The sequence below is a fragment of the Phytophthora cinnamomi genome, assembly GCF_018691715.1.
Source record: "Phytophthora cinnamomi strain GKB4 chromosome Unknown Contig14, whole genome shotgun sequence".
NCBI classification, from domain to species: Eukaryota; Oomycota; class Peronosporomycetes; order Peronosporales; family Peronosporaceae; genus Phytophthora; species Phytophthora cinnamomi.
In genome coordinates this window covers 1,160,336-1,184,228 of record NW_027150947.1, presented here as the reverse complement: position 1 = coordinate 1,184,228, position 23,893 = coordinate 1,160,336, and the positions used below count along the sequence as shown (strand labels likewise).

The following is a 23,893-nucleotide window of genomic DNA, read 5'->3' as shown; positions in this document are numbered from 1 at the left end:
TGAACCTCGGTGGTTGGTGCATATACACCTGCTGTTCACTCTCCATTGACCCATTGAGAAAGGCTGTACTCACATCCATCTGGTGAATATGGCAATCCAGGATTGTTCCAATTGCCAGTACAAGACGAAGCGATTCGAATCGTGCCACTGGCGCATAGACATCGTCACAGTTGACACCATACTCCTGATGGTTTCCTTGTGCCACTAATCTAGCCTTAAACCGCTCAATGGTGCCGTCAGCATTATACTTAACTGCTCATACCCAATGACATCGTAACGGCTTCTTGCCAGGAGGCAGCCGAGTTAACTACCATGTTCCATTATCGAGTAGTGACTGGTACTCCAAATCCAGTGCCTTTCTCCATTGTGTCCTGTGTTCTCCGGCTAGTGCCTCCCGGAGACGTTTGGGAACTGAGATCCTATTCGCAATTGTATCTACTGCAATTGCCTTATCGATGTGGGTTTGAAAGCACTTGTAGTCCGAGTACAACACAGGAATGATCCGTGTGCCGTCCTGTTGGGTTGGACGTTGCGCGTTTATGGCTTTGATCCGGCTGGATCTGCGCTTAGCTCCCACCGGTACTGACGATTGTCTCTTCTTTCGTTTGGCTCCCACTGCTCCTGATGACCCCCTCGGTTGTTCAATCACTTCCACATTGGTCACATCGTTGTTGGATAATGTATCTAGTACATCGATCTCCTTTAGCTCCTCCTTGCTGAGCTGATCCGGTTTTATCCCAAATGACCGAGTAATTATGCTCAAGCAGTTCTCTGTATCGAATGTTACCGACCTGGACACTAGGAACTTGCTGTTGTAAACATCAAACAGTCGGTATCCTTTAGTATCCTCAGATATTCCTAGGAATCTGCACTTGATTGCCCGTGCGGATAGCTTTTTTATCCTTTCGTACAACCTCTGGTACATATGCGAAACACACGCATCCCCATACCTGGAGTGTCTTTGGGTCTGGACCCACTCCTTTAACCGAATCATAGGGACTTTTGTTCTTTAGACGGCTCATTGGCGTACAGTTCTGTACATACGTCATGTATTTCAGTGCTTCCGGCCACCATTTCGCCGGCATTTCTGCGTCACGTAGCGCACACCTTACTTTACTCATATTAATCTGATGGTCTCGCTCAGCCGCTCCATTTTCCTCTGGGCTGTTCACATTCGAGGTCTGAAACGTTATTCCTTTATCAGTGCAGAATGTTTTCAGAGCTGCGTTCACGAACTCCTTCCCTCCGTCGGATCTTATACGACGAATCGTGAATTTTCCCTCTCTTTCCAACTGCAGTAGCAGCTCTTTGACCTTTATCTGAACCTCTGTTTTCTTGCGGAGGACAAACGTCCATCGCCACGACGTCTGGTCGTCAATGATACTGAGAAATTATCTGATCGATCCTAGGACTCCGTATACTCCTAATGTCATCATGGGACCATTTGTATCCATGTGTATGGTGCTGATAGGTTTATCGTCCCTAGATCCCACCATATTTCTGTAGCTCATTCTGCGCATTTTCATTTCGGTGCATGTATGGCAGAAGAACGGCACTTTCGTCAGTGCTGCTTTACTAAAGCTCGGTAGTCCTGGTATCAGATTTCCACTCATTACCTCTATTAGTTTGTATCTATTGAGGTGTCCCAAGCTTACATGCCACTCTCTAAAAGCAGCATTTATTTGTCTGTACCCTGGTTCTTTTAATGGTGCAATCGGTTTTGCCTTTACTGCAGAGCAGTTTAATTGTCTGTCTCTCAACGTGCGCGCCTGCACATAGTAGGTCCCGTTTACTGCAATAGCTACAAATGCCAACTTATGCTTCCAAAGGACAAACTTATACTTCCCATCTTTCCAGTATTTGGTAGCCAATACTCAGAAAGTATATTTGCCTTTGCTTTAGCCACCAAAGCCATATTATTGAACTTAAAAGGACGAATTCCGTCCGGACTACTCAAATAGAGCTGTATGGAGCCAACATGTGTATTGCTAAGTTTAGTCCCTTCTCCAATTGTAAACCTGAACTCTTGGCTCGGCCGTTTGCTCAAAAACAGCGTTGCATCGGCGGTTAGTCCATAACCGCAGCCTGAATCTAACACCCAATCATAACCGGTGATGTTAATTACGTGTCGTTCTAACAAGTCAGGGTACAAATCTCTTACCGCCTCTTCAGTGGAGACTTGTGGCGTGTTGTCAGACTCGGATGATACAACAACGTCCAGCGGATCGCTGCGAACCTCGTCTTCAGGCAGCAGTGGGCAATCGATAACTACCGCTGCTGTTCTTGGCGCGACTGCATTGTTCCTTGCTGGTATGCTGCAGGTGTAGGACTACTGTACGAGCTCTAGTCGATCCCGCGCTAAGAAGTCACGGTTTTATGTTGACAACTGGAGCTTTGATCCAACCACCGTGCTTCACGACTAGGTAATACCTAGTAGATACGCGATTTGTTGTAAGCTGGTCGTGGATGAATATAGGTCTGTACAAGGCACTATCTCATTATGTATATGAACCCCTGCTAATACGCGTGCGCTGGCTGAAGCGGGTCGTGTGGTGATTAGAATTAGTTTGTATCTGTGACGTGGTCACGATACTTGGGAGCTGGAACTCCCACTAAGCCAACGTGTACTTATCAGCTTAGATGCAAAAAGCAAAGTGAACTACCTTAGCTAGTTTGTGAGCGCCCTCTCCTGCCGTTGCGGCTGTCCAGGGAGAGCTAGTTGCTAGATACAGATTACTCCAGCAACCCAACATGAATCCTTGCATGCGTTGTCTGTTCCCGTAATGATATCTGCTGCGATCTGCTTCACTATGGTTGCTCGGCGAGCACACCACTAACAGCGTTGCGGGTTGGATATGCTTGTTGCGGATGCGATGTGCAAGCTCTGTAGGCCATCATCACACTGCCCCCCAAGCTTCCAACGCCGCAGTTCAGCATTCATTTTCCTTGGTTTAGTCGATCTGTCTCGTCGCATGTGGTCCAGAGCCGGTGCGCCTACTTCAACGCGTTGCAGTGTTACAGGTACCTCTCCTGAAGATTTGCAACGATTCACCTCTAGCCAATCGTGTGTCAGGAAATAGAATATCAACCAATCAGATTCGTCCAAATGTTTGAACTTCCATTTAATTGTCCACATGCTTCAACATTGCCCTTATCTTCGTCCATGGTGTCTCTCGTGCGTTGCCGATACAATATCATTGCCATGAAGACCAAACATTCAGGAAGAACGAGCTAGGTCATAATCCTTTCAAACTCGATCATCGGTTTGAACAGGAAAATGTCATAACTTAGCTTCTCCGGCGCGTTGAACTGTGTGACTTCATGGGATCAATAGCGGACGTCACATCGCGTAGGAATTCATCATCGCTTGTAGCTGTGGCGTACTGTAGTAGTAGTTGAGGGACATCCTCACTCATCGTCTTGAGGGGTTCCCATGAGTCCTCGATCGTCTCGAGACCCAACCATGTCACTTTCACCTCATACGCTTGGATATCGGAGTTCACCCTATGCTCAACAATCGCCTCTACAGCGAGCAACGTGCCCGGTGAAGCGATGTGGTCGATTAGCTCCTCATTTATATTGAGCGAGTCATCAGCATACAGTTTTAAGCGAGACGGGTGCACATCCACCGTGCTGCCGTTGATCAGATGCTCCACCGTAAAATAGTAGTCAGCACTCCCAACCACACGGTACGGGCCGACCCACATCACTCGCAGCTTATTGGCGTGCAACTTCTCATCGACACGTGACCTCAGCACGTAGTCGCCGACCGAGAAGTTCACCCTCTGCTCATAGTGTGGTCGCTCTCTGTACCTCTAGGCTTGGCGATCGCGCTCAGCCTTCACAGGTTTATGCATTTCTCGAATGTCTGCTGGCTGCTTCGCGAGTTGCTGTTCTGTACTAGGACGGAGTTCCCTCAACGTAACCACTCGGCCACACCCCTTCTCACCCGGAAAGAAAACGGTGTCCAATGCGCTTGGACACGGCAAACCGGTGAACAGCTCAATATGAGCACGGTTCGCCAATGACGGAACTGGCGAGTGGTTGATACTTGACTGCACTAGTGATAGCAGGTAGGGCCAATCGTGTACGCTTACTTTAAACTCCAATACCAGTGCTTTCAGTATTTGTAAAATATCGCGATTCACACGCTCAACCGAGTCGTTTTTCAAAGGTGAGTACGCGACTACAAATTCCTGACGCCCTTTTAGCCTCCGATTAAGCTCAGCAACCACCTTGTTTTTGAAATGCGAGCCAGTATCACTTACCCACACAGTAGGTACACCAAAACGACTGTACCAGTCTAGTATTGCACCTGCAGCCACTTCCGAAGTCGGGCTGGCACAGGCCACAAGGTCAACAAAATGGGTTACCTCGTCTTTAAGTACTAGCGTGTAGCGAGATGTACCAAAAGATTCACCAAGTGTAAAAAAATCCCAGTGCAGCGTCGCGTTGCGCTCAAATGTATGATGAGTCTCACTGAATGGCCGAGGAATTGTAATCCCACCTTTCACATGCAGGCAAAGTAGGCGCTTCGAACAGAAGTCGCGCACAATCCTGTCGAGACCTCGTATGTAGAAATGTGATTCTGTATTACATGCACCCCGCGATGACCGTAGAGCCCATCACATCAAACCTCAGTTTTGTTATCATGCAGATAAAAGAAGGATAAGGACGCACCAGAGGTGGCAGTTCACAACCATCGTGATCAGCGGCAGCTCGGCCACTTCGCCGATGCTTTTGTTGCGGTGCACGTTGTAGATGTCTGGCACGGGGCTCAGACGCAGGAAGATGTCGGCGACGCCCGTGGCCACGTTCACCAGAGTCGCCCAGAAGGTCATGGCGGGCGTGAGTAGTCTCTAGGTCCGCGTAGCGGGTAGAAAGCGAAAGGTAAAGTGAGACCGCGCTTCAAGTCGGGTCGAGTCGCCCCCACGGGGACAAAAGGGCACACGCAGAGGACTGCGAGCTCCAGGCACGGCGTTTGGACGAGGTCGCGCGTCTAGGCCAATCAGCTGGACCGTCCCATCACGGCCTCACTCCAAACATGATCACTACCACGTAGCGGTGCAAAAGACCGGCAGCGGCCACTTGCCCACCACCAGTTCACCGAGCGGTTCGCACCGGAAGTTCCGGAACCGACTCGGTCGACGTGCGTGTACTGTATCTGAGAACAGCAAGACATCGTACACCGAAGGTGAGGTATATAGGTGTTTGGTATTGGACGTGTTAAACGCAGTGTAGCCATATATATATGGTGTGATCTACATAATTTTAAATGACGCCACACCATTTAGAAGATGGATACATACTCTTCGTATGCGTCATAACGCTGCGATGACGTTATCGACAATATACTGTATACGTGTACTGTGTTGTGTATACCTGTAGTATCCTGGGTGGCAGTGTTGGTCAGATCTGCCTGAAGAAGTCCCTTGGATAGACGTGAGTGACTGAGGTGACTACGGGAAGGGCAATTGACGCCGCATCCGACTCAGATGATCCAAGCGGGGCACGAGCTCCGCAGCCTATCGGGGTGCCACAACGCGAACCAGTGTGTCGAATGCGGGGAAATTTGGGGAGCGCTCCGTCGACGAAACGAGAGTGGCAAAATATTTGCGGCTGACGCTCGTGGCGCAGGAGCGCCGCGGTGCACGTTCCTTTCCGCACGGCAGCCCTATTACCGGGCCAAAACAAGCGCGAGTCCGAGCTTTCAGCCGATGCCGTCGCCGCTGCTGCCGCTCAGTCACGAAAACTCCTTCGAGTTGAGCTCTCCTGCGCGGAGCGGCGGCAGCTCCTTCCAGCAGCTCAGCTCGCCGGCCTTCAGCTCCCGAAGCGGCTCGTTCCACCTCTGTCGCAGCGAGTCGTTCGAGCGCGGCGCCACTGGCGGCGTCCTGCACATCATCCGCGCCCCGCGACAGTAAGCTTAAAAGCTGACAGAGAGAAGCCCAGGCCATTATGTAGACCATTCGACGGGCTCAACTGGTGCTGGCGGTGGCGAGGAACAGCCTCCAAGGCAATATGGTACTGTATCCCTGACTTATCAAATATAACTTACTTAGTTCACCTCACGCCTATGGATATCGTCCTCCCTACCCTTGCACTGCGCACTGCACGCATACATGTGCATGAACTTCGACGTCCGTCGCTTTCATGTAAGCTGAAGACCGTGTGACACGACCTCACCACTGGCAGCGGTGGACAGTGGATACGGCTGAGCCGACAGCTTCAAGCACGCCCCGCTTCGGTAGTCGACGCTCTGGTCAAGTAGCACAACCTACATGCACCTGAACATGTTGGAGGCAATTGCTTGACATTCTGCCCTTAACTTACTAGTACGATTTAGTGAGTGTGACGGATTCATGTAATAACTATGCATGATTCGTCAATTTCTTCATAAGATTGTCAATTGGTACATTTGGCGTACACGTCAATTGATAACTTGACCAATGATAGTTGAGAAGAAGTTTTTGTCAATAGTTTAGCGGACGTAGCTACAACAGGGTAGTGCAGCAATATGCTAGCGACAGTTAAAACTCAATGTCACTCTTCAATTTTCCATCGTGAGCGCTAGTACCATTACGGTGAGGCTCCTTACGGATGGAGCGGAGCCAGTGGCGACTTCATGATCTGGTACAGCGGACTCTGCGGGACGGCCTTGCCGGTTGACTGCACGCTCGCGCGGTCGATGGCGATTGGGAATGTGTCGTTGTTGTCCTCCTTCTCCTTCTCGAGCAGGTCCTCGAGCGTGGCGCCGTAGCCCAGCGGGTGCTTGCTCGGGTGGTAGATCATGTAGACCGTGAGCTGCGCGACGCCGAGCGTGGCGCAGCAAATGTTGGTCACGAACAGGAACCAGAGCTTGGCCATGGGCGTGTAGGTGATCCACATGGCGTTGTTGAAGGTGCCGGCGAGCACCATGTGAATCGGGATGAAGACGCCCGTCTTGTACTTGACGACGTCCTTGATCTTGAGGAACGGCGAGCTGTAGAGCACGAGCGCCACGCACACCGCCAGGTAGCCCATGATGTCGTCCACCTGGCCCCTGCTGAGGCTGGTGAACACGCCCAGCCCGCCGAGCACCGCGTACGTGGTGATGATTGACAGTACGGCCGCGTACACGGCGATGACCTTCCAGGCCTGCTTGCGGTCGTTCGTGTACCGCAGGAACACGAACATGTAGACGAAGGAGATGAAGTCGCCCGACACGAAGGTCGAGAACACGGGGAACCAGTTGCTGGTGAGCAGGCCCTGCAGCGTCCACACGTGGCAGTTGGCGAACAGGGACACGAGCGACACGATGTTGGTGTTGCCAATGGACTTGGTCTTGCAGATCTTGTAGACCGCGGGTGTCGGGCTCAGGATCATCATGAGCGACGTGCACGCTGCGATCACGCGGAAGGCGGACTCCACCGAGTCTGACATGTCGAGCTTTACTAGCGACTACGAGCGAGTGTGCGGCTTAGAGTGAATCGCAAAGTGAGACGAAGTGCAGGAAGCACTCTTGCCGACCTCGACGACCGGTCCGGTGTGCAGGTTTAGATGACCTTCGTTGACTGGCCGTCAACACGCATCACCATCTTCAAGCACAGCCCACCGGACTGTCGCACTGCCATTGCCCAACCTGCGTTGTTGTGCGTACCTGCCTCATTGAGTCCAGTCTCCAGTACGATATCCTAGCACAATGGTGAACGTCGTCGTGGAGACGCTCTTCCGGGCAATGGCAGTGCGACAGTCCGGTAGGCTGTGCTTGAAGATGCTGATGCGTGTTGACGGCCAGTCAACGAAGGTCATCTAAACCTGCACGTTGAGCCAGACCGGACTGGTCGTCGAGGTGGGTCCTTCATATCTGCGCGATTAGACGAGCGAGCGACGGATGAAGACACGTCGGTGCTTACGATTCATTACCTTATCTAAGTGAAAGAGCACTTAGATGTGCTAACACATGGCGAGCAGTTGCAGCATCTAGTGGACTGAGACCCGTAAGAAATATCTGGTAGTGAAAGGGTTTAACCCTTTCACTACCAGATATTTCTTACGTGTCTCCTTGGACCTATGCCTCTAGCAAATCAATTCAACGCACAGGGGAAAAAACAACCAGTCAAAAACACTAATCTTTACACGTGGCGACGCTGGTTTACTTCACGGTACAGTCAAACCTGTTTATATGATCCTCCCTATTTGAGCCTTGCCATTTATTTGATGCAAGCTTTGTTGCTACCAAATATTTTACTTAGTTTTTGTATAACCGCTGTTTATATGTATACAAGGTATATGAGTCACATTTTGGAAGACCAAATTAGGTCTAACCTGTTTATTTGATTCACACTGTTCACGACCACACACTCTTCAGAGCCCCCACTGCTCAACGCCCAACGCCCAACGCAAGCCCCCTTCCCTCGCAATGTCTCCTCGCACCTGTCTGACGCTAGAACAAAAGCTCCAAGTGCACCTAAAGCTCAAGCAGAATCCTGGCATGAACAACCCCATGCTCGCTGAGTGGATCTACGCGACGTTCAAGGCCCGGGTCAGCCGTGCCACACTTGCCCGACTGCGCAACCTGCCTTCTTCCTACTTTAGCCACGTCGACCTGAGTGCAACCAAGCGGCGCCGAGTGAAATTCCCAAAGTTCGAGCGGGAACTGAGGGAATTTTTCTTTCAGAACGAAGCTAAAACGGCAATGGCGGACGACGTGCTCCTGCTGAAGGCGCATGAGCTGGCGGAGCGCTTAGGCATCGATTCCACGCAACTCAGGTTTAGCAACGGCTGGCTCCAAAGCTTTAAGAAGCGCAATGGTATCCGCTCCCATGTTCTACACGGAGAAGGTGGAGCTGTAGAAGATGATGCAGTGCGTGATGCCAGGCTAGAGCTACAAGAGCTGGTAGCACAGTTTGCACCCGATGATGCGTTCAACTTCGATGAAACGGCGCTTTTCTATCGCCTGGCACCTAACCGAACGTTAGCAACGACTATCCGTGTAACGGGGTTACACGTACAAGTGGCTACAAGCCACTTGTGATTTTAACAGATAGGATATCTGTTAAAAGTTTTAGATACTTCCTCACCTTGGTGTAAGTCACACCAATGGATACATTGAAGTGGGCCACCACAATGAGTGGTCCACACATACCCAAAGATCCTATTGGTAGAAAGCAGCATCTTTCTACCAATCAGAGACATGCATATTAGCGGGGCTCTGACAGCCAGCCGCTGTCAACCCCTTTTATCGATGATAAACAATTTTTAGCAGATTTTAGAGGAAGATCAATTTACAAACAATACAGTTCTCATTTTACCTAATCTAAGTCACTTGGAATCCTTTCTTACTTAACTTATATATGTGTATTCAAATATAATTAACCTAAGTAATTACGAAGTACTTACGGTTTCTCATACACGTTGCGCAACGTGTAAGCAAAAGTAGTGAGTCAAGTTAGACCCACTACACCTGGTAGCACTTTGTAGTCCGTCCAACGACCGACTGCTTGACGTTCGTACGAGGTGTACGAACGCGGAGCCGAGAACCCCATGAGCACGGAGGTGCCCATAGAGAGCTCCAATACGCTTGCAACGCATGTTGCACGCGCCGACTGCCCCACCTGTCTGACCCAGAGTGGGAAGCCCTCCAACGACTGTCAACAGTCATTAGAGAAGCGGCGATAGCTACGATGCTGCGTACCCTATCGCCGACGGAGCAACATGGTGTTGCTCTGGGGTTCATCATGAAGGAGCAGCGTGATGCTGCTTCCTCAGTGACGGCATCGTCGGGGACGACACCGCGTGCTCAATCATTAAAATTGAGCGTGAGCAATTATGTAGGAAGAGAGGGAGAGCCTCTCCTCCGATGGCTTGTCGAACTCGACACAGCCATAGCGGCTCGACGTATCGTCGACCCGTTGTCAAAGGTTGCGTTCGCCATGTCATGTCTTGGCGGACGCGCAAGATGTTGGGCGTACGGACGCCGACTCTCCGATCCTACGTGCTTCAGCACGTACGAAGTATTCAAAGAGGAGCTCAGACAAGCGTTTGAGTCCCCGCAAAACGAGTTCCGGTCGAGGGCGGAGTTCTTCGACCTTCAGCAGGGTAAGCATGACGCCCATGCTTACGCGCAGCGCGCACGATACTTGGTATCAAATATCGTGGCTAACGCGATTGACGAGGCGACCAAGGTCGTCACGTTCATGAAAGGACTTAGAGATGGGCCCGCGAAGACCTATCTCTTCCGAGAGTACCCGAGTACTCTCGAAGCTGCAATCACCCCTGCCATGCAAGAAGAGTTTAGCCTGCGGCAGGCTAAACTCCATGCAAATGCGCCGAGGCCGCAACCGCGCCCAGTAGCGAGGACGGGAGGTCCAGAACCAATGGACGTCTCGAAGGCAACAACTGCTGGTTACCAGCAGCAGGGAGGTAACGTGCGATACTTCCGTTGCGGAAGAATCGGTCACTTTGCACGGGAGTGCACAGCTCCCATGCCCCGTGGCGATGGCCGTCGTGGCGATGCTAGGCATCGCCGCGGACCAACAAAAACGCGAACATCCGGTAGGCGCGGGGCGCCCTACTGGTAATGCAGTCGCGCGTGCCGACATCGGGCACGCGACACTGAGGACTGCAGCCCCCAGTGAGACCAGCTCTCACTGCAAGAAACAAGATGACAGGCCGAACCTAGTCATCTTGAAGGTTTACTCGAAGAGAGCGAGTGACTCTCTTCGAGCTTTGGTAGATTCAGGCGCGTCGAACAACTTTGTTCGACTACGAAGCCTGCCAAGACTTGACATCGCTGAGGTAAATGTACCTCGAAGTCTTCTGGAGGTGCGACTGGCAACGGGTGCCATCGTGAAGACTGAGAAGCGCGTCGTGGACGTGCGCTTCTCGTACAAACAACGAGTGTTTGTCGAAATCTTCATCGTCCTGGACCTGGACAATAAGTTCGACGTGGTAATGGGCATGCCGTGGCTTGCACGGCATGATCCGGTGATAGACTGGAAGAAGCGCACACTCGTGCGCTTCGGCCGCGACAGCGGAACAGAGAGCGATGGCCCTGTTACCGCAGCGCACGCACCAGCAGGTGCGCGCGGCTCACCAGTGAAGACAGCGGTTAATGCTGCTGTCCTGGAGTGCCCAAGAAGTGCGCGAGGGCGCGCACAAGTGAGACCCACGTCGGCGGTGCTGCCGACGTCGGAAGATGCGTATATGTCGGTTCCGGGAACCAACACTCGCGTTCAAGTACGCATGGGACAGTCCCTGACCCGAAGAGGTCAGGTCGACGACGACGCGCCGGCTCCGGGAGCCGACGCACCCTCGGTCATGAGGGGCTCCGCCAATGAATGGCGTCGAGGTGACAAAGGCGTGTCAACTCCGGGAGTTGACGCTGCAAACAGTGCGGACAGTTGCAGACGTACCGCACTGACGCAATTTGCATGCTGTCGTTGCAGCCGGGCTTGATATCGCGCGCCCGCAGACAGGGTCTGCCGGCGAAGGGACACATTACCGTGCAGCCGGGCTGCACGAATGAAAATGCGGTCAAGCCGGGCTTGATACCGCGCGCCCGCCGACAGGGTCTGCCGGCGAACAACTGTCCACGGCCGGACCTAGACCAGAAAAACAACTGTGCGGAGCCCGGCTTCGCGCAACAAGAAGACGGCGCATGCGAAAAACGCTGCGCAAGTCTCGGTCCGGGACCGAGACGCAACAAGAGCAGTCTGCTGGGCAGACTGCGGCGGTGACGCCGAATGTTAAGACGCTAAGCGTCTTGACGCGCACCGATACTGGATTCCAGTATCGTGAGATGGAACTCGCTAGTCCTCCGACGACGGCGTCAGAGTTGACTTCACTTCCAGTCATGAGCTGGAAGCGCTTCACGCGCGACTTGCACGATGGACTCATCGAGCAAGTCTGCGTTCTTTCGGACAGCGAAAGAACGGAGAGCGAGAGCGAAGAGCTGAGGCAGCTCTTCATGGGAAGTACCACTGAGAGTGAAGACACTCTCAGTGCGAAGACGAAGCGAGAGCGCTTCGAGGAACAAGGTTGGGACTCGCTGAAGTCGAGTCCCTATTACGACTTGTTGAGGGAGTACAAAGACGTACTCCCGGAAGAGATCCCTGCGGAGCTTCCGCAGGATAAGGGCATTCAGCACGAGATTGATCTCGTGCCGGGCACGAAGTACTGTGTCACGCGGCAGTGGCCACTGCCGCGATAGCAAGTAAAAGCAATCGACGACTTCTTTGAAAGTCGTCGCAAAGCAGGACAAGTGCGGGAATCAAAGTCCCCGCACAGTGCTCCGACGTTCTGTGTCAAAAAGCCACAGGGCGGATGGCGCATCGTTCATGCCTACAACAAGCTGAACGATGCGACGGTACCGGCGCAGACGCCGATACCACGAAAAGATGTCATCATCGATTCGATGGCAGGGAGCACCGTTTACAGTGCTCTCGACTTGCGAGATGGATTCTATCAGATCCTAATGCGTGAGAGCGATATCCCTCTCACGGCAGTGAGCACGCCAAGCGGCATGCTCTGGGAATGGCTAGTAATGCCACAGGGGCTTAAGAACGCCCCTGCGACTTTCAACAGGTGCGTGACGCACTTGTTGCGCTCGGTGCGCGACTTCGCGCCGAGCTACTTCGATGATGTGTTCATCCACAGCCGGGCTATGGACGGGAAGACCGACGTAGAGATGCACAGGGTGCATCTCCGGAAGCTACTTGAGCTTATGCGAAAGCATAGGCTCTACGCGAACCTGAAGAAGTGTATCTTCGGGGCGAGCGAGATACCCGTCCTCGGGTGTCTCGTAGGGAAAAATGGTGTTCGCCCTGACCCGGAGAAGGTCAGAGTGATTAACGAATGGCCAACGCCTTCAAGTGTCAAGGAACTGAGGCAGTTCCTTGGTTTGGCCACGTACTTGTGCAAGTACGTGGAGGATTATGCGGGCAAGATCCGCCCGCTGTCACAGCTTCTTAAGAAAGAAGCTGTGTGGCCGATTGCCAAAAGGCATTCGATACAGTCAAGCGGGGCTTGACTGAGGCGCTGATCTTGGCAGTGGCTGACCAAGATCGCCCATTTCACGTAGTGTGTGACGCATCCGATTTCGCGATCGGATGTGCGTTGATGCAGCACGATCACGAGGACCGTGATCGTGTAGTCTACTACCAATCGCGTCAGCTGAAGCCAGCTGAGCGCAACTATCCGGTGCATGACAAGGAACGCCTTGCCATGAAGTATGCGCTTGCGAAGTTCCGAGTGTATCTACTTGGAAGTAGACCATTCGTGGTCCGCATTACTGCGCACTGCAGTGAAGTCACCACACATATAACAAAGAATGACGAGATGGCTCTCATTCGTTGCGGAGTATAACTTCCGGGTCGAATACAAACCCGGAAGATTGAATGTGGTGGCCGACGCGTTATCACGTCGGCCGGACTACGCGTAAGCTGCTGACGTCAATGCCATTGACGTCATGCGATCGAGCAAACCCACATCGTCCCTGTTGGATGATGTGAAGGCCGCGTTCGCGCACGACGCGGACGCGAAACTCTTGCTGGCCTATGGCACAGTTCCTTCTGACAAGGGTCGTCAGAAGCTGCCCAAGCACCTTCGTGCGCGTGCACACCGATATCGGGTGCACGACGGACTGCTTCGTTATAATGCAGTCGACGACAATGCGGACCGCGTTGTCGTACCGAATGACCATGACCTGCGACTCAGGATCATGTACGAGTATCATGATGCCCCGACTGCGGGACATCTCGGACGTGAGAAGACATACGTTCTTCTCACCCGTGACTTCTACTGGCACCACCAGTACAAGTGGGTGCGCAAGTACATCCGTGCTTGCGAGGTATGCCAACGCGTAAAGCCTGCGCCATTCGCGCAGGCTCCTTTACAATCACTACCGACTCCGTCGGAGTGTTGGAAGTCCATGTCTTTGGACTTCATCTTTGGTCTTCCCCCGGACAACGGAGGGAACACCGGTGTTGTGGTCTTCGTCGACCGCTTCAGCAAGATGTACCATCTTGCTGCAGTGCCGGCAGAGGTGACCGCGAAACAGACGGCCCGTCTGTTCGTCGACACGGTGTTCAAACACCATGGCATGCCGACCGACATTGTGTCGGACAGAGACCCGCGCTTCACAGCGCACCTGTGGCAAGAAGTGTTTGCACTTCTTGGGAGCCAGCTTTCAATGTCGACTGCGGATCATCCGCAGACGGACGGTCAAACCGAGCGCGTGAATCGCGTGCTCGTCGATATGTTGAAGAGCTACGCTCACTCGTTCCAATACTGGAGCGAGTGCTTATCGATGGCAGAGTTTGCCATCAATAACTCAGTGCATGCCTCGACCGGGCATACACCGTTCTACGTGAATGCTATGCGGCATCCACGTCTACCGAGTTTACTCGGAGTGATGGCTCCCACTTTAAGTGGGGGAGGATCTACGACTGCAATACAGCAGCCGCAGAAAACCGCTGACACTTGCACAGTGTCAGCTGCAACAATGAACAAACCACATGAGTCTGCGCAGGGCGCAGACTCCTCCACCGACAAGGACAACGACCACGGGTCTGCGCAGGGCGCAGACACCGCAAAGAACCACGCAGAGACCGGGCCTCTAGCGGAGAACGAGCTGAATGACTTCAGCTCGGATGCAATCAATTTCATCACCAAAAGACAAGCCGTAATTCGGTTTGTCCAACATGCAATAGCAGCTTCTGTTGATCAACAGAAGCTGAACACAGACAACGTGGGCAGAAGCAACACAAATGAATTCAAAGTTAGTTCATTGGTTTTGTTAGCTACTCAAAACCTGCCTAAACATGCAGTTTCGGATTTCGGAGCAAGCAAGCTTGCTCCGCGCCTCATCGGGCCGTTCACTGTGTTGGCACGGCACGGCAACGCTTACACGCTAGACATACCGTCTAGCATGCGCCTCCATCCGACCTTTTACGTCGGATGGCTGAAGTCATACCTGCAGCACGATCCATCTAGCTCGGCTGACCCGAAGCCTCGGCAGAAGCTGAGGCAGAAGCGGAAGCCTTGGCCTCGGCGACGAGCAGCCTCTCCTCCAGCGCGCGGACGCGCTGGAGCAACCCTTCGTCTGGGTCCCCAGCTCGACCTGGATATTCGAGGCGGTCTGCGAGACCGCCGCGACTTAAGCCTTCTGGTTCGCCAGCTCCTGCTTCAGGGCGGCGAACTCAGCGCCCTGCGGACGCTCCACGGCGGTCACCCGGTCGTGGAGAGACGCGTACTGATCAGCCCGGGGCTGATCATACCCGGGACGTGTTCCCACCCCCGCCACCGCCGATCCGTGACGCCCGCGGCTCAACCCGCTGGATTGTTGAGCGGATTGTTGACCATAGTATTCCGAAAACGAACCCTCAAGGGGCTCGTTTTCGTATTCGTTGGAGAGGATTTCCTCCCCATCAAGATACATGGGAGCCGCGGAACGTCTTGCTGGAGGACGTTCCGGAAATGGTGAGGGCGTACGAGGAGCAGTACGCGCTGGCGTAGCGGAAGTAGTGCGAGCGCTGCGATCATCGCTAGCGCCCGAACCCTCACGTGCTAAGAACTTAGCACGGAGCTCTTGATACTCTCGGGTACACGGAATGACGTGTACCCGTTCAGGTCGCTGTCGCTCAAGCGGACCGCGCCTGAAAGCACTTCGCGCACTGAAAGCCCTCGGGCACAGCGCACGGCACATTAGCCTCCTCCGCAGCAAGATGGAGTTGCTCCAACTTTCCACGCTTCGAGTACGTCTCGAAGCGATCACGCGCTTGCTTAATCCGATCACGGTAAGCACTCGGCTTCTTGTTGAAGTTCTCAACAAAAGCGCTCCAACTTTGACAAAGTGTCTGCCATTCGGGCACTTTGCTGCGAGAAGAGGTCTTCTTGCTTTGAAACCATCGGAGCTCATGAAAGAGTCCGATGTAGTAATCGCGCCTTTGATGCGTTTCCGCATCAAAGTGCAGCTCGGCAGCCACAGCGTCATCTTTGATGGCGCTGCATACGTACAGCGGCACCTCATTCGGAGGTACCGAGTTCCCATACCGGTCCGAGATCTCGGACGCGGACGGCATCCACGGATCGCGCGCTGCAGGCGCAGCGCGCGGAGAGCCTTGAGCTTTGGAATCACGCGCTGCAGTTGCAGCGCGCGGAGAACTGAGAGCCCCAGCGGAAGAGAGTGGGGTATCACTCTCAGTTCGCGAACGCTTCGAACTCGAAGCGTCCGATTCGTCCCCTTCACGCGGGTGAATGATCTAAGCGTGGGGGTCGAGCGATTCGCTCGACACTGAGTCTCTGCGCTTTGAGGACGAGTCCTTCTCGTCCTCCATGTCGTCATCGTCGTCGTCGAAGTCGACGACGTCGCCATACTTCGCCGTCTGGCGCTCAAAGTAGTCATCGATGGAGAAATGACTCTCCACCGCCTTCGGATTCTTCTTTTGGGGCGCGCTCATCGTTGAATGAGCGCGGGTTTCTTCTCCAAACGCGGAGAATTGACGAATGGTCAATTCAGAGATTGACGTGCGGAGACCCCGCGCGTCTAACCTTAAGGGGGGGATGGTGTAACGGGGTTACACATACAAGTGGCTACAAGCCACTTGTGATTTTAACAGATAAGATGTCTGTTAAAAGTTTTAGATACTTCCTCACCTTGGTGTAAGTCACACCAATGGATACATTGAAGTGGTAGCGAATGTCGATGTGCTTGGTGCGCTTGTGGAACTCCGGGTTCTTGGCCAATGCGATGGATCCTTGGTGTCCTCGGAGATCTTGCCTGCTGACTTGGTCTTCATTTCGCCGATCTCACACAGGTATGCATTGATTCAAATAGCCTCCTGAGCAGCTTCCGTCAACGCCATGTACTCTGCCTCCGTCGATGATAGCGCCACCGCTCGCTGCTTCTTGCTTCTCGAGCTAATGCAACCGCTGTTCATCATGAAAGCGTAGCCACTTGTACATAGATAAGATATCCGTTAAAAGTTGTAGATACTTCCTCACCTTGGTGTAAGTCACACCAATGGATACATTGAAGTGGGCCACCACAATGAGTGGTCCACACATACCCAAAGATCCTATTGGTAGAAAGCAGCATCTTTCTACCAATTAGAGACGTGCATATTGGCGGGGCTCTGACGGCCAGCCGATGTCAACCCCTTTCATAGTTCTCATTTTACCTAATCTAAGTCACTTGGAGTCTTATCTTATTTAAATTATATTTGTGGATTCAAATATAGTTAACCTAAGTAATTACTAAGTACTTACGCTTCCTCATACACGTAGCGCAACGTGTAAGCAAAAGTAGTGAGTCAAGTTAGACCCACTACATCGAGAGTGAAGTCGTGAGAGCCTGATGCAGACCGGAACAGCTTCTTGCGGCGCTCCACGAACGCGATGCAGTGACTGCCTTCCGTTTTTGCAGCCGCTTGCTAGTCCGGGAGTTAGTTGTAGAGGTTGGCGTCGAGGTCGTGTTGTTGGTCCCACCAAAGGTCTCGAGGGGGGTGGGGCGGCTTGGTCTTGGGTCTTCCAGAGATGTTTGCGGCCGCCCCGGCGAGAGCGGCGTCGAGTCTCGCAGGTACCCGTGGCAAAGTAGACGCCGGGATGAGCAAGATAGGAGGCGTCGACATGACAGTCGGTTGTTGCTGGGGGTTAGGACGAGAGGGTGACAGAGGACGAGCTTGCGGGGCCGAAGGTGAAAAGCCGAATGATCTCCTTGATCCCTCGTCCTACTGCTGTCTGACCACTACCGAGATAGCTCGGTCTGGACTGAAGGGGTTTCACTATGGTCACCCAGGACCGGCAACGGAAGCACCTTTTCGTGATATTACCACGAAAACCTCCACGCCGTCGATGTAAGAGCCACGCTTCCCCACTAACGTAAAAATCGGCGACTCGTTTTGTGCTGTAATTACTGCCTACTCATCCTCGGATTCTTCGGAGTCCGCATCGTCGGAATCGCCAGTGTCAGCGCCGACGTGGGAAGCCTTTCTCCACATGGTGCGGTTAGCACGCAGTAACGTGATGGGCTCAAAATGGGCAGGAAGAAGGTGCGCGCACGTCGGGGTGTGGATGGGTTTGCATTGCGCGAAGAGGCGCTTGCATATGCTGCTGGTAGGTACCAACACTTCAGCGACGGAACAGCGAGCGGCTGGAAAGCCGCTTCTTCATGCCGTCGCGCAGTACACCTCGTACGAAGTCGTCGACCCCGGTCTTGGAGGACGCATTCAATTGCTGTGCCTGCTCAGTGCCCACTCACGAACAGCTCACTGCCTCCACCTCTACGGGTGTCAATGGGGTGTCATTCAGAGTCTTGACAATGGAGTCCTTTATGGACGGCGAGTGTACAGTTTTGGCAGATGAGTGGAGGTATTTATTACTTTGTGACCACTGAATCGAAGAGCACCCAAACATCAGCGAATATTCTTTGCTCGGCCTGCAGCGCCGCCGTCACACTGTGCAGAGCCATCAAGTCGACCTGCATCTTCTCGATCTCAGCGAGCGATCGGCCAAAACGGACACAACTCGATATTTCCGCACCCGTGTGGATTGCAGTCGTGAACCTTTAATTCGGCAGGTTGGACCACATCAAAGCTGCGAAGCCACCAATTACAAAAATGAGACCAGATACAGCCTCTCCCGTGGAACCAGTGATATTTATTACATTAACTCAGCTGAAACCCCATGTCCAGCTTTGACTCAAGAACTGTGAGGCACATACGAATACGGATTGCCTACCACTCCAGCCTTCAGACAGCCACTTCGTATCTGTAGCGGAGAAGATACCCACTGGTGTGTATGCGATTCGCTGTAGAACATGTCGAACTCGGCGTCTTCCTTCTAGTCTTGATACTTGTCCTTTAGCCTCATTGAATGAGCCAATGAGACGTAGGAAGATGGCTGACGTGTCATGGTGTTTGCGGTGAAAATTAAACTGAGCTGGATTTCGCGCCAAAATTTAAACCGAGATCCTTGTGGCGTGTCATCCCTCCTTGGGGAGGGGGAAACTGTTGAGGTTAATCGTGAAAAGGTGATGGACAAAGGTACTTGTGCAACCAGTCGGGTGTCGTCATTAGAATTCGCAGATTATATTCTAATATCGACGCCGAATTAGAGGTGCACGACCGTATGTCACTGCTCACCGACTATCCGGAGCTTCTGCTCACGTATTCGAATCATCTTCAACGACTGGGTCCCAAACACCAACGAACCGACCAGGACTCAGTGTCCGACTTCATCGCCGGCGCCGCGGCAGAGGTCACGTCGGACTGCAACAGAAGTTTTCATTCGTCGTCTGCATAACGGGTGGTGGTTCACCGCCTGATCACCGCGGAAGTGCATCAAGATAGGGCCCTACCACTTTTGTTGAATGTGTTATCTCGTACCCTGTCACCAAGTTCGTCCAGAACTTGACGTATACCAGCTCATCCGCCGAACGTGGATACCACACTTGTCCCCAACACAACCCTGTTCAGACTGCGCTGAGCTGGTCCCACACGTTGATCGGAAAACGACCTTCGTCCATCATTAGCCGTATTGCTGCGTCAAACTGGACCTGATGTGGAGTTTCTGCCCCAGGCGGAGGGCACAATTTCCGCTGTCACTAGCATCCATCAGAATGTTCACCCCGTTCGAAAAAAAAAAAAAACACACACACACACACACAACGGCATACCACGCAGCCGGCCATGCTGTAGGATGCGTTCAAACCTATTCAAATCGAGACGAGCTTCACAGTCAAGCCGAATTTTGCCTACTCGCAGATCGACAATAGGGCGGCGGTGTCCTGATGCATCCAACTTAGCAATTGCGATGCGCTAGCGCAGGAGCTTAACCGTGTTCTCAGTGCTGTCGAAGCTCAATGGACACTGCGTGCCTCCGCACAGCATCTTTCTAGGGCTTGCAATACGATGACAAATGCGGGTTTTCGAGTAGGTCGGGTCGTTGCAGAATTCGCTTGCGTAGGTTGTATAAATCTGCAGCGCCGTAACGATGTCAGCGTAGCACGGTGTCGTTGTGATCTAGGGAAACGCCATGTTGTTGACAGAATTGTGCGTGTTCACAGACCCTGAACCTGCCTGAACGACCTGGGCGTTCATACCGAGTCGGCGAAAGTTCAAAACTAATAGTTCGCACACGTCGAAGTTCAGGTTGAATAGGCAACAGTAGATAGATGGGTGCGGGAGCTCTTCGGTGCAGTGGTTCCAACCGCCGAAAGAACGGCTGCGCTGGTCCAACGCACAAGCACACGTGACGCAGAGTGCCGAGGAACTGTGAGCACTCTGTGTGTGAAACTGAGGTCTTTTGGTGCATTGTGCGGATGCACTGGAGAGTCTTCACGATCCTTTTCTCAGGGATAGACACCGTCCGGTGCTTCGTGTCCCAGTCGAGCCTCAAGGTATGTGCCATTGAAGGCCACGCCGTGAACTTCTTGTGGTTAATAGACCAGGGACCTAGCACCGCCAGGATGGCTAGTCGAAGGCCACACTCAGCACCAAACTACACCAGCAATTTTCCTCAATAAACGCATGGTCGTCGACCCGCTCGAAGTCGAAAAATGGATCCACGTACGGGTCACCGAGGTGAAGGCTCGAAGGAGTTTGACGGCTTACGGGGAAGGGGATACCCGATCCAAAAACACCGCAGTTACCAGGGGAGCCGGTCCAACCGAGCGGGAGTGCGAGATCAATAACCGCTGCCCTCTGCTCGGAAAGTAGGCCAACAAACTTGGCACACACAAAAGGATGACCACGGACGTGCTTGAATGCCCGTTTGACGTCGCCCACATCAGCTATACCGGCGTGGTCAGTGAGAGCTAATTGAGTTCCTCGATCCGCTGCACAATTGCGCCGATATGATCGTACACTAGTGGCGGTAGCTCGGTCGGGTCAAAAATACCATTCACCGAGGCACCCGCCGGAAACGACAGATCGTGGATGACTCCTGCCTGGTCTGCTGGGTCCGTGTCTACCATCGGCACACATCCGAACGGACTGTAAGTTAGGACCCTTCAGCGCTGTTCCACATCGATATCCACGATCAGATAGGCCCCTGCGTCTTGGTCTTCGCGAATACTTCTACGGAGCACGTTCGCAAGCGTTCCCGTCGACTTGTGGTTTTGCGCTAGCTGGCTTGAGCTGGTCGAGCGCGAACGGAAGCTGTGGCATGCACCATCGGCAATGGCGTCCAGCAGGAGAGCTTGTCTTCCGCAGCCGTTGGGGAGCCGCTCGATGTGGTGCCCTTTGTCCAGCCTGGCATCGGCAGCATGATGTCCCCTGCATAAGCGCCCAGTCTCCGCGAACGGTGCACGAACGTAGACAAAGCCTCTTACATGCCAGCGTCGATCAAGGGTAAGGGACGTACAGGTGTGTCGACGTGGGTAGGAGCTAGTCGGGGGAGAGGAACACCATGCTATTGAGTTCCGCATCTTGCACACAAAGGCGGGGACGGATGATCGGTCGAGTCACAGTACCGCGCTCGACGTCGTGTGCAGCTGTGAGGCGATACGACCCGAGAACGCGGCTGAACCAGGAGGCACGCGCCCGAGCCTCCGCCGCTGACCAGGGTACATAGCCGTTCAGCGCCTCCGCGAAATCTTGAGCGGCCGCGAACAGGCGCCGGGACCAAGGGCTACGCGGCTTGGTGGCAGAAACTATCTGAAGGTTGGGCGCCGGTTTTCGTGTCTCCAACTATTCGGAATATCTACTTGGCGAACTTGTCGACATTCAACAGCAGTCCTTGTCGGATTCATCTCGGCGGCTGTTTGCAGGGTCCTGGCCCAGTTCTGCAAGCGGCTCGGCGTATCCCGATGGCTGTCGTCACACAACATCGGAGCCCATTCGCAACTCATGGCTCTATTCGGAGTTCATCGCTGGTGCAGAGGTGCTGGACATGGGCAATTGTCCCCAAGCACGATACATTCTAAACTCTGTCATGTGCGCTGGTATCATCGAGTCTTCGCAGGCTTCGACACTCAACTCGACGCACATCATACTCTGCTGATGCGCCGGTTCAGTCTGTCTCCGGCCCGAAGAGATTCCGTCATGCGCCCAGTGCCGCAGTGGCTCATCGACCACCTCGATCTCCGCAATTCCCAGCACCTCGTCATTGGTGGCTGCGGTACTGGGTGTCCTTTTTCTACTCCGGAGCGCGGAGTATTTGTCGTTGCGAGAATGCAGAAGGGTGTACACACTACAATTGGGAGACGTCGTAGTCCGAGACGCAAGCGGTTTCCCAACGCAGAGGGTTCATCCAGCGTATTTCATTGCACTGAGGTTTCGATGGTAGAAAAACAACCAAGAAGGCCGCGGGATGCAACGGGTCCAACAGCGATCTGGAGACCCAAGATTTTGTCCAGTGTGAGTCGGCACACTGCTGCTTCACAATGCACCTCAGCTTGGGCTGAACACTATCGATCCTCTGTGCAGCTTAACGACTTCAAAGATGCTACCCGCGGAGCCCGTGGTCAAGTTATCGCGGGCCGTTGCCAAGGTCACCGGAAACGAGGCGTCCCGAGTGTCGTGCCACTCGCTCAGGATTGGCGGCGCGACGGCGTTGCTGGCGCCAGGGGTCGACAGCACGGATGTAACGACGCACGGACGCTGGTGAAGTGTACCAACGTTACACGCGTTACATAGTTGCAATGGGTTCCCGTCTGGCGGTGCGAAAGGCGAAACAACGGATTGAGCGCTGATCGAGGATACACCGAGCGATTCGGAGGTGTAGTGGGTCTAACTTGACTCACTACTTTAGCTTACACGTTGCGCTACGTGTATGAGGAAGCGTAAGTACTTAGTAATTACTTAGGTTAATTATATTTGAATACACAGATATAATTTAAATCGGATAAGACTCCAAGTGACTTCGATTAGGTAAAATGAGAACTATGAAAGGGGTTGACAGCGGCTGGCTGTCAGAGCCCCGCCAATATGCACGTTTCTAATTGGTAGAAAGATGCTGCTTTCTACCAATAGGATCTTTGGGTAGGTGTGGACCACTCATTGTGGTGGCCCACTTCAATGTATCCATTGGTGTGACTTACACCAAGGTGAGGAAATATCTAAAACTTTTATTATGCTTTGCAATGCGTTTGTCGTTTTCACCTAGTGTTTTGCCCGAGTTATAATATCTGGCGCCCGATATAAAAACAGATGGCCATTAAATCCTCCAAGTTATAGTCGCCAGCCTCGATATCGATCTCGATTTACGCTATCTGTGGTCGAATTGCCGATCCAAAAACGAAATTCGGGCCGATTTAATTTAAATCGCGATATCTGTGTACGGATTATAATGCCGCGCTTTATATATATATAATATGCAGGAGCTACAGGAGTTCATACGAAACAATTTTCCTGAAGTGAAAAATGTTTCGTTAAGCATCATTTGTAGAGTCTTGCATTTTGATATGATTTTGACACGAAAAGTTTTAACGAAAGCCGCAAGAGAGGCTGTGCCACACGACGTGCATGCGTACAAGGTTAAGTTGGAAGCTATGTATTCTTATCCTGAGCAATTGCTTTTTGTCGACGAAACGTCGAAGGATGGACGACATGCGTATCGTAGATATGCATGGTCAAAACGGAATACAAAGGCGGTGGTCCGGCTGCCGTTTAGTAGAGCTTCGGAGATGTAGGCCCAACGATGCTTTAGCAGCTCCCAGAAGTTGGATACGGAGACCTTGAAGTCTTGCTGGCGGGCGTTCTTAGTGGCTTTCATGAATATCTTCCTGTCTTCGATCACGTCAACTTCAGCATCAAACTCCTGACCTGAGAGGAAGCGAAACATTTGAGCCCGGGCCACTGAGTAGCCTGCATCGGCCACAAACTTGAACGACTTCACGATTCCTTTACGCGGGCCTGATGAGCGCTGGCCAGTCCTGAACGTCACCGAGCCTCGAAGTTGCTTGTCGAATGGC

The 23,893-nt window shown here is 52.9% G+C and overlaps 9 protein-coding genes across 9 annotated transcripts; 5 read left to right on the top strand and 4 right to left on the bottom strand.

The window, feature by feature from the left end:
• Window positions 1–3,287: 3,287 nt before the first annotated feature.
• IUM83_01252 (uncharacterized protein) lies at window positions 3,288–4,841 on the bottom strand (the record flags this gene model as incomplete). The annotated part of the gene is made up of 2 exons (XM_067925094.1): window positions 3,288–3,633; window positions 4,681–4,841. The coding sequence occupies 2 exons, from the start codon at window positions 4,839–4,841 to the stop codon at window positions 3,288–3,290; spliced, it is 507 nt and encodes a 168-aa protein (XP_067797466.1).
• An 876-nt stretch (window positions 4,842–5,717) lies between these two features.
• Window positions 5,718–5,921, top strand: IUM83_01251 (Bidirectional sugar transporter SWEET17; the record flags this gene model as incomplete). Its single annotated transcript, XM_067925093.1, has 1 exon — window positions 5,718–5,921. One exon carries the CDS (start codon window positions 5,718–5,720, stop codon window positions 5,919–5,921), a length of 204 nt encoding a protein of 67 aa, XP_067797346.1.
• Window positions 5,922–6,591: 670 nt separating this feature from the next.
• On the bottom strand, window positions 6,592–7,419 carry IUM83_01250 (MtN3-like protein; the record flags this gene model as incomplete). The annotated part of the gene is made up of 1 exon (XM_067925092.1): window positions 6,592–7,419. The coding sequence occupies one exon, from the start codon at window positions 7,417–7,419 to the stop codon at window positions 6,592–6,594; it is 828 nt and encodes a 275-aa protein (XP_067797495.1).
• A 979-nt stretch (window positions 7,420–8,398) lies between these two features.
• Window positions 8,399–11,506, top strand: IUM83_01249 (uncharacterized protein; the record flags this gene model as incomplete). The annotated part of the gene is made up of 3 exons (XM_067925091.1): window positions 8,399–8,952; window positions 10,794–11,329; window positions 11,427–11,506. The coding sequence occupies 3 exons, from the start codon at window positions 8,399–8,401 to the stop codon at window positions 11,504–11,506; spliced, it is 1,170 nt and encodes a 389-aa protein (XP_067797122.1).
• Window positions 11,507–11,638: 132 nt separating this feature from the next.
• Window positions 11,639–12,190, top strand: IUM83_01248 (reverse transcriptase; the record flags this gene model as incomplete). Its single annotated transcript, XM_067925090.1, has 1 exon — window positions 11,639–12,190. The coding sequence occupies one exon, from the start codon at window positions 11,639–11,641 to the stop codon at window positions 12,188–12,190; it is 552 nt and encodes a 183-aa protein (XP_067797123.1).
• Window positions 12,191–13,447: 1,257 nt separating this feature from the next.
• IUM83_01247 (reverse transcriptase) lies at window positions 13,448–15,140 on the top strand (the record flags this gene model as incomplete). Its single annotated transcript, XM_067925089.1, has 2 exons — window positions 13,448–14,670; window positions 15,011–15,140. The coding sequence occupies 2 exons, from the start codon at window positions 13,448–13,450 to the stop codon at window positions 15,138–15,140; spliced, it is 1,353 nt and encodes a 450-aa protein (XP_067797127.1).
• Window positions 15,141–15,620: 480 nt separating this feature from the next.
• Window positions 15,621–16,439, bottom strand: IUM83_01246 (uncharacterized protein; the record flags this gene model as incomplete). The annotated part of the gene is made up of 2 exons (XM_067925088.1): window positions 15,621–16,143; window positions 16,273–16,439. 2 exons carry the CDS (start codon window positions 16,437–16,439, stop codon window positions 15,621–15,623), a joined length of 690 nt encoding a protein of 229 aa, XP_067797441.1.
• Window positions 16,440–20,989: 4,550 nt separating this feature from the next.
• Window positions 20,990–21,327, bottom strand: IUM83_01245 (uncharacterized protein; the record flags this gene model as incomplete). Its single annotated transcript, XM_067925087.1, has 2 exons — window positions 20,990–21,230; window positions 21,311–21,327. The coding sequence occupies 2 exons, from the start codon at window positions 21,325–21,327 to the stop codon at window positions 20,990–20,992; spliced, it is 258 nt and encodes an 85-aa protein (XP_067797232.1).
• A 963-nt stretch (window positions 21,328–22,290) lies between these two features.
• Window positions 22,291–22,587, top strand: IUM83_01244 (uncharacterized protein; the record flags this gene model as incomplete). Its single annotated transcript, XM_067925086.1, has 2 exons — window positions 22,291–22,337; window positions 22,407–22,587. The coding sequence occupies 2 exons, from the start codon at window positions 22,291–22,293 to the stop codon at window positions 22,585–22,587; spliced, it is 228 nt and encodes a 75-aa protein (XP_067797471.1).
• Window positions 22,588–23,893: the final 1,306 nt, after the last annotated feature.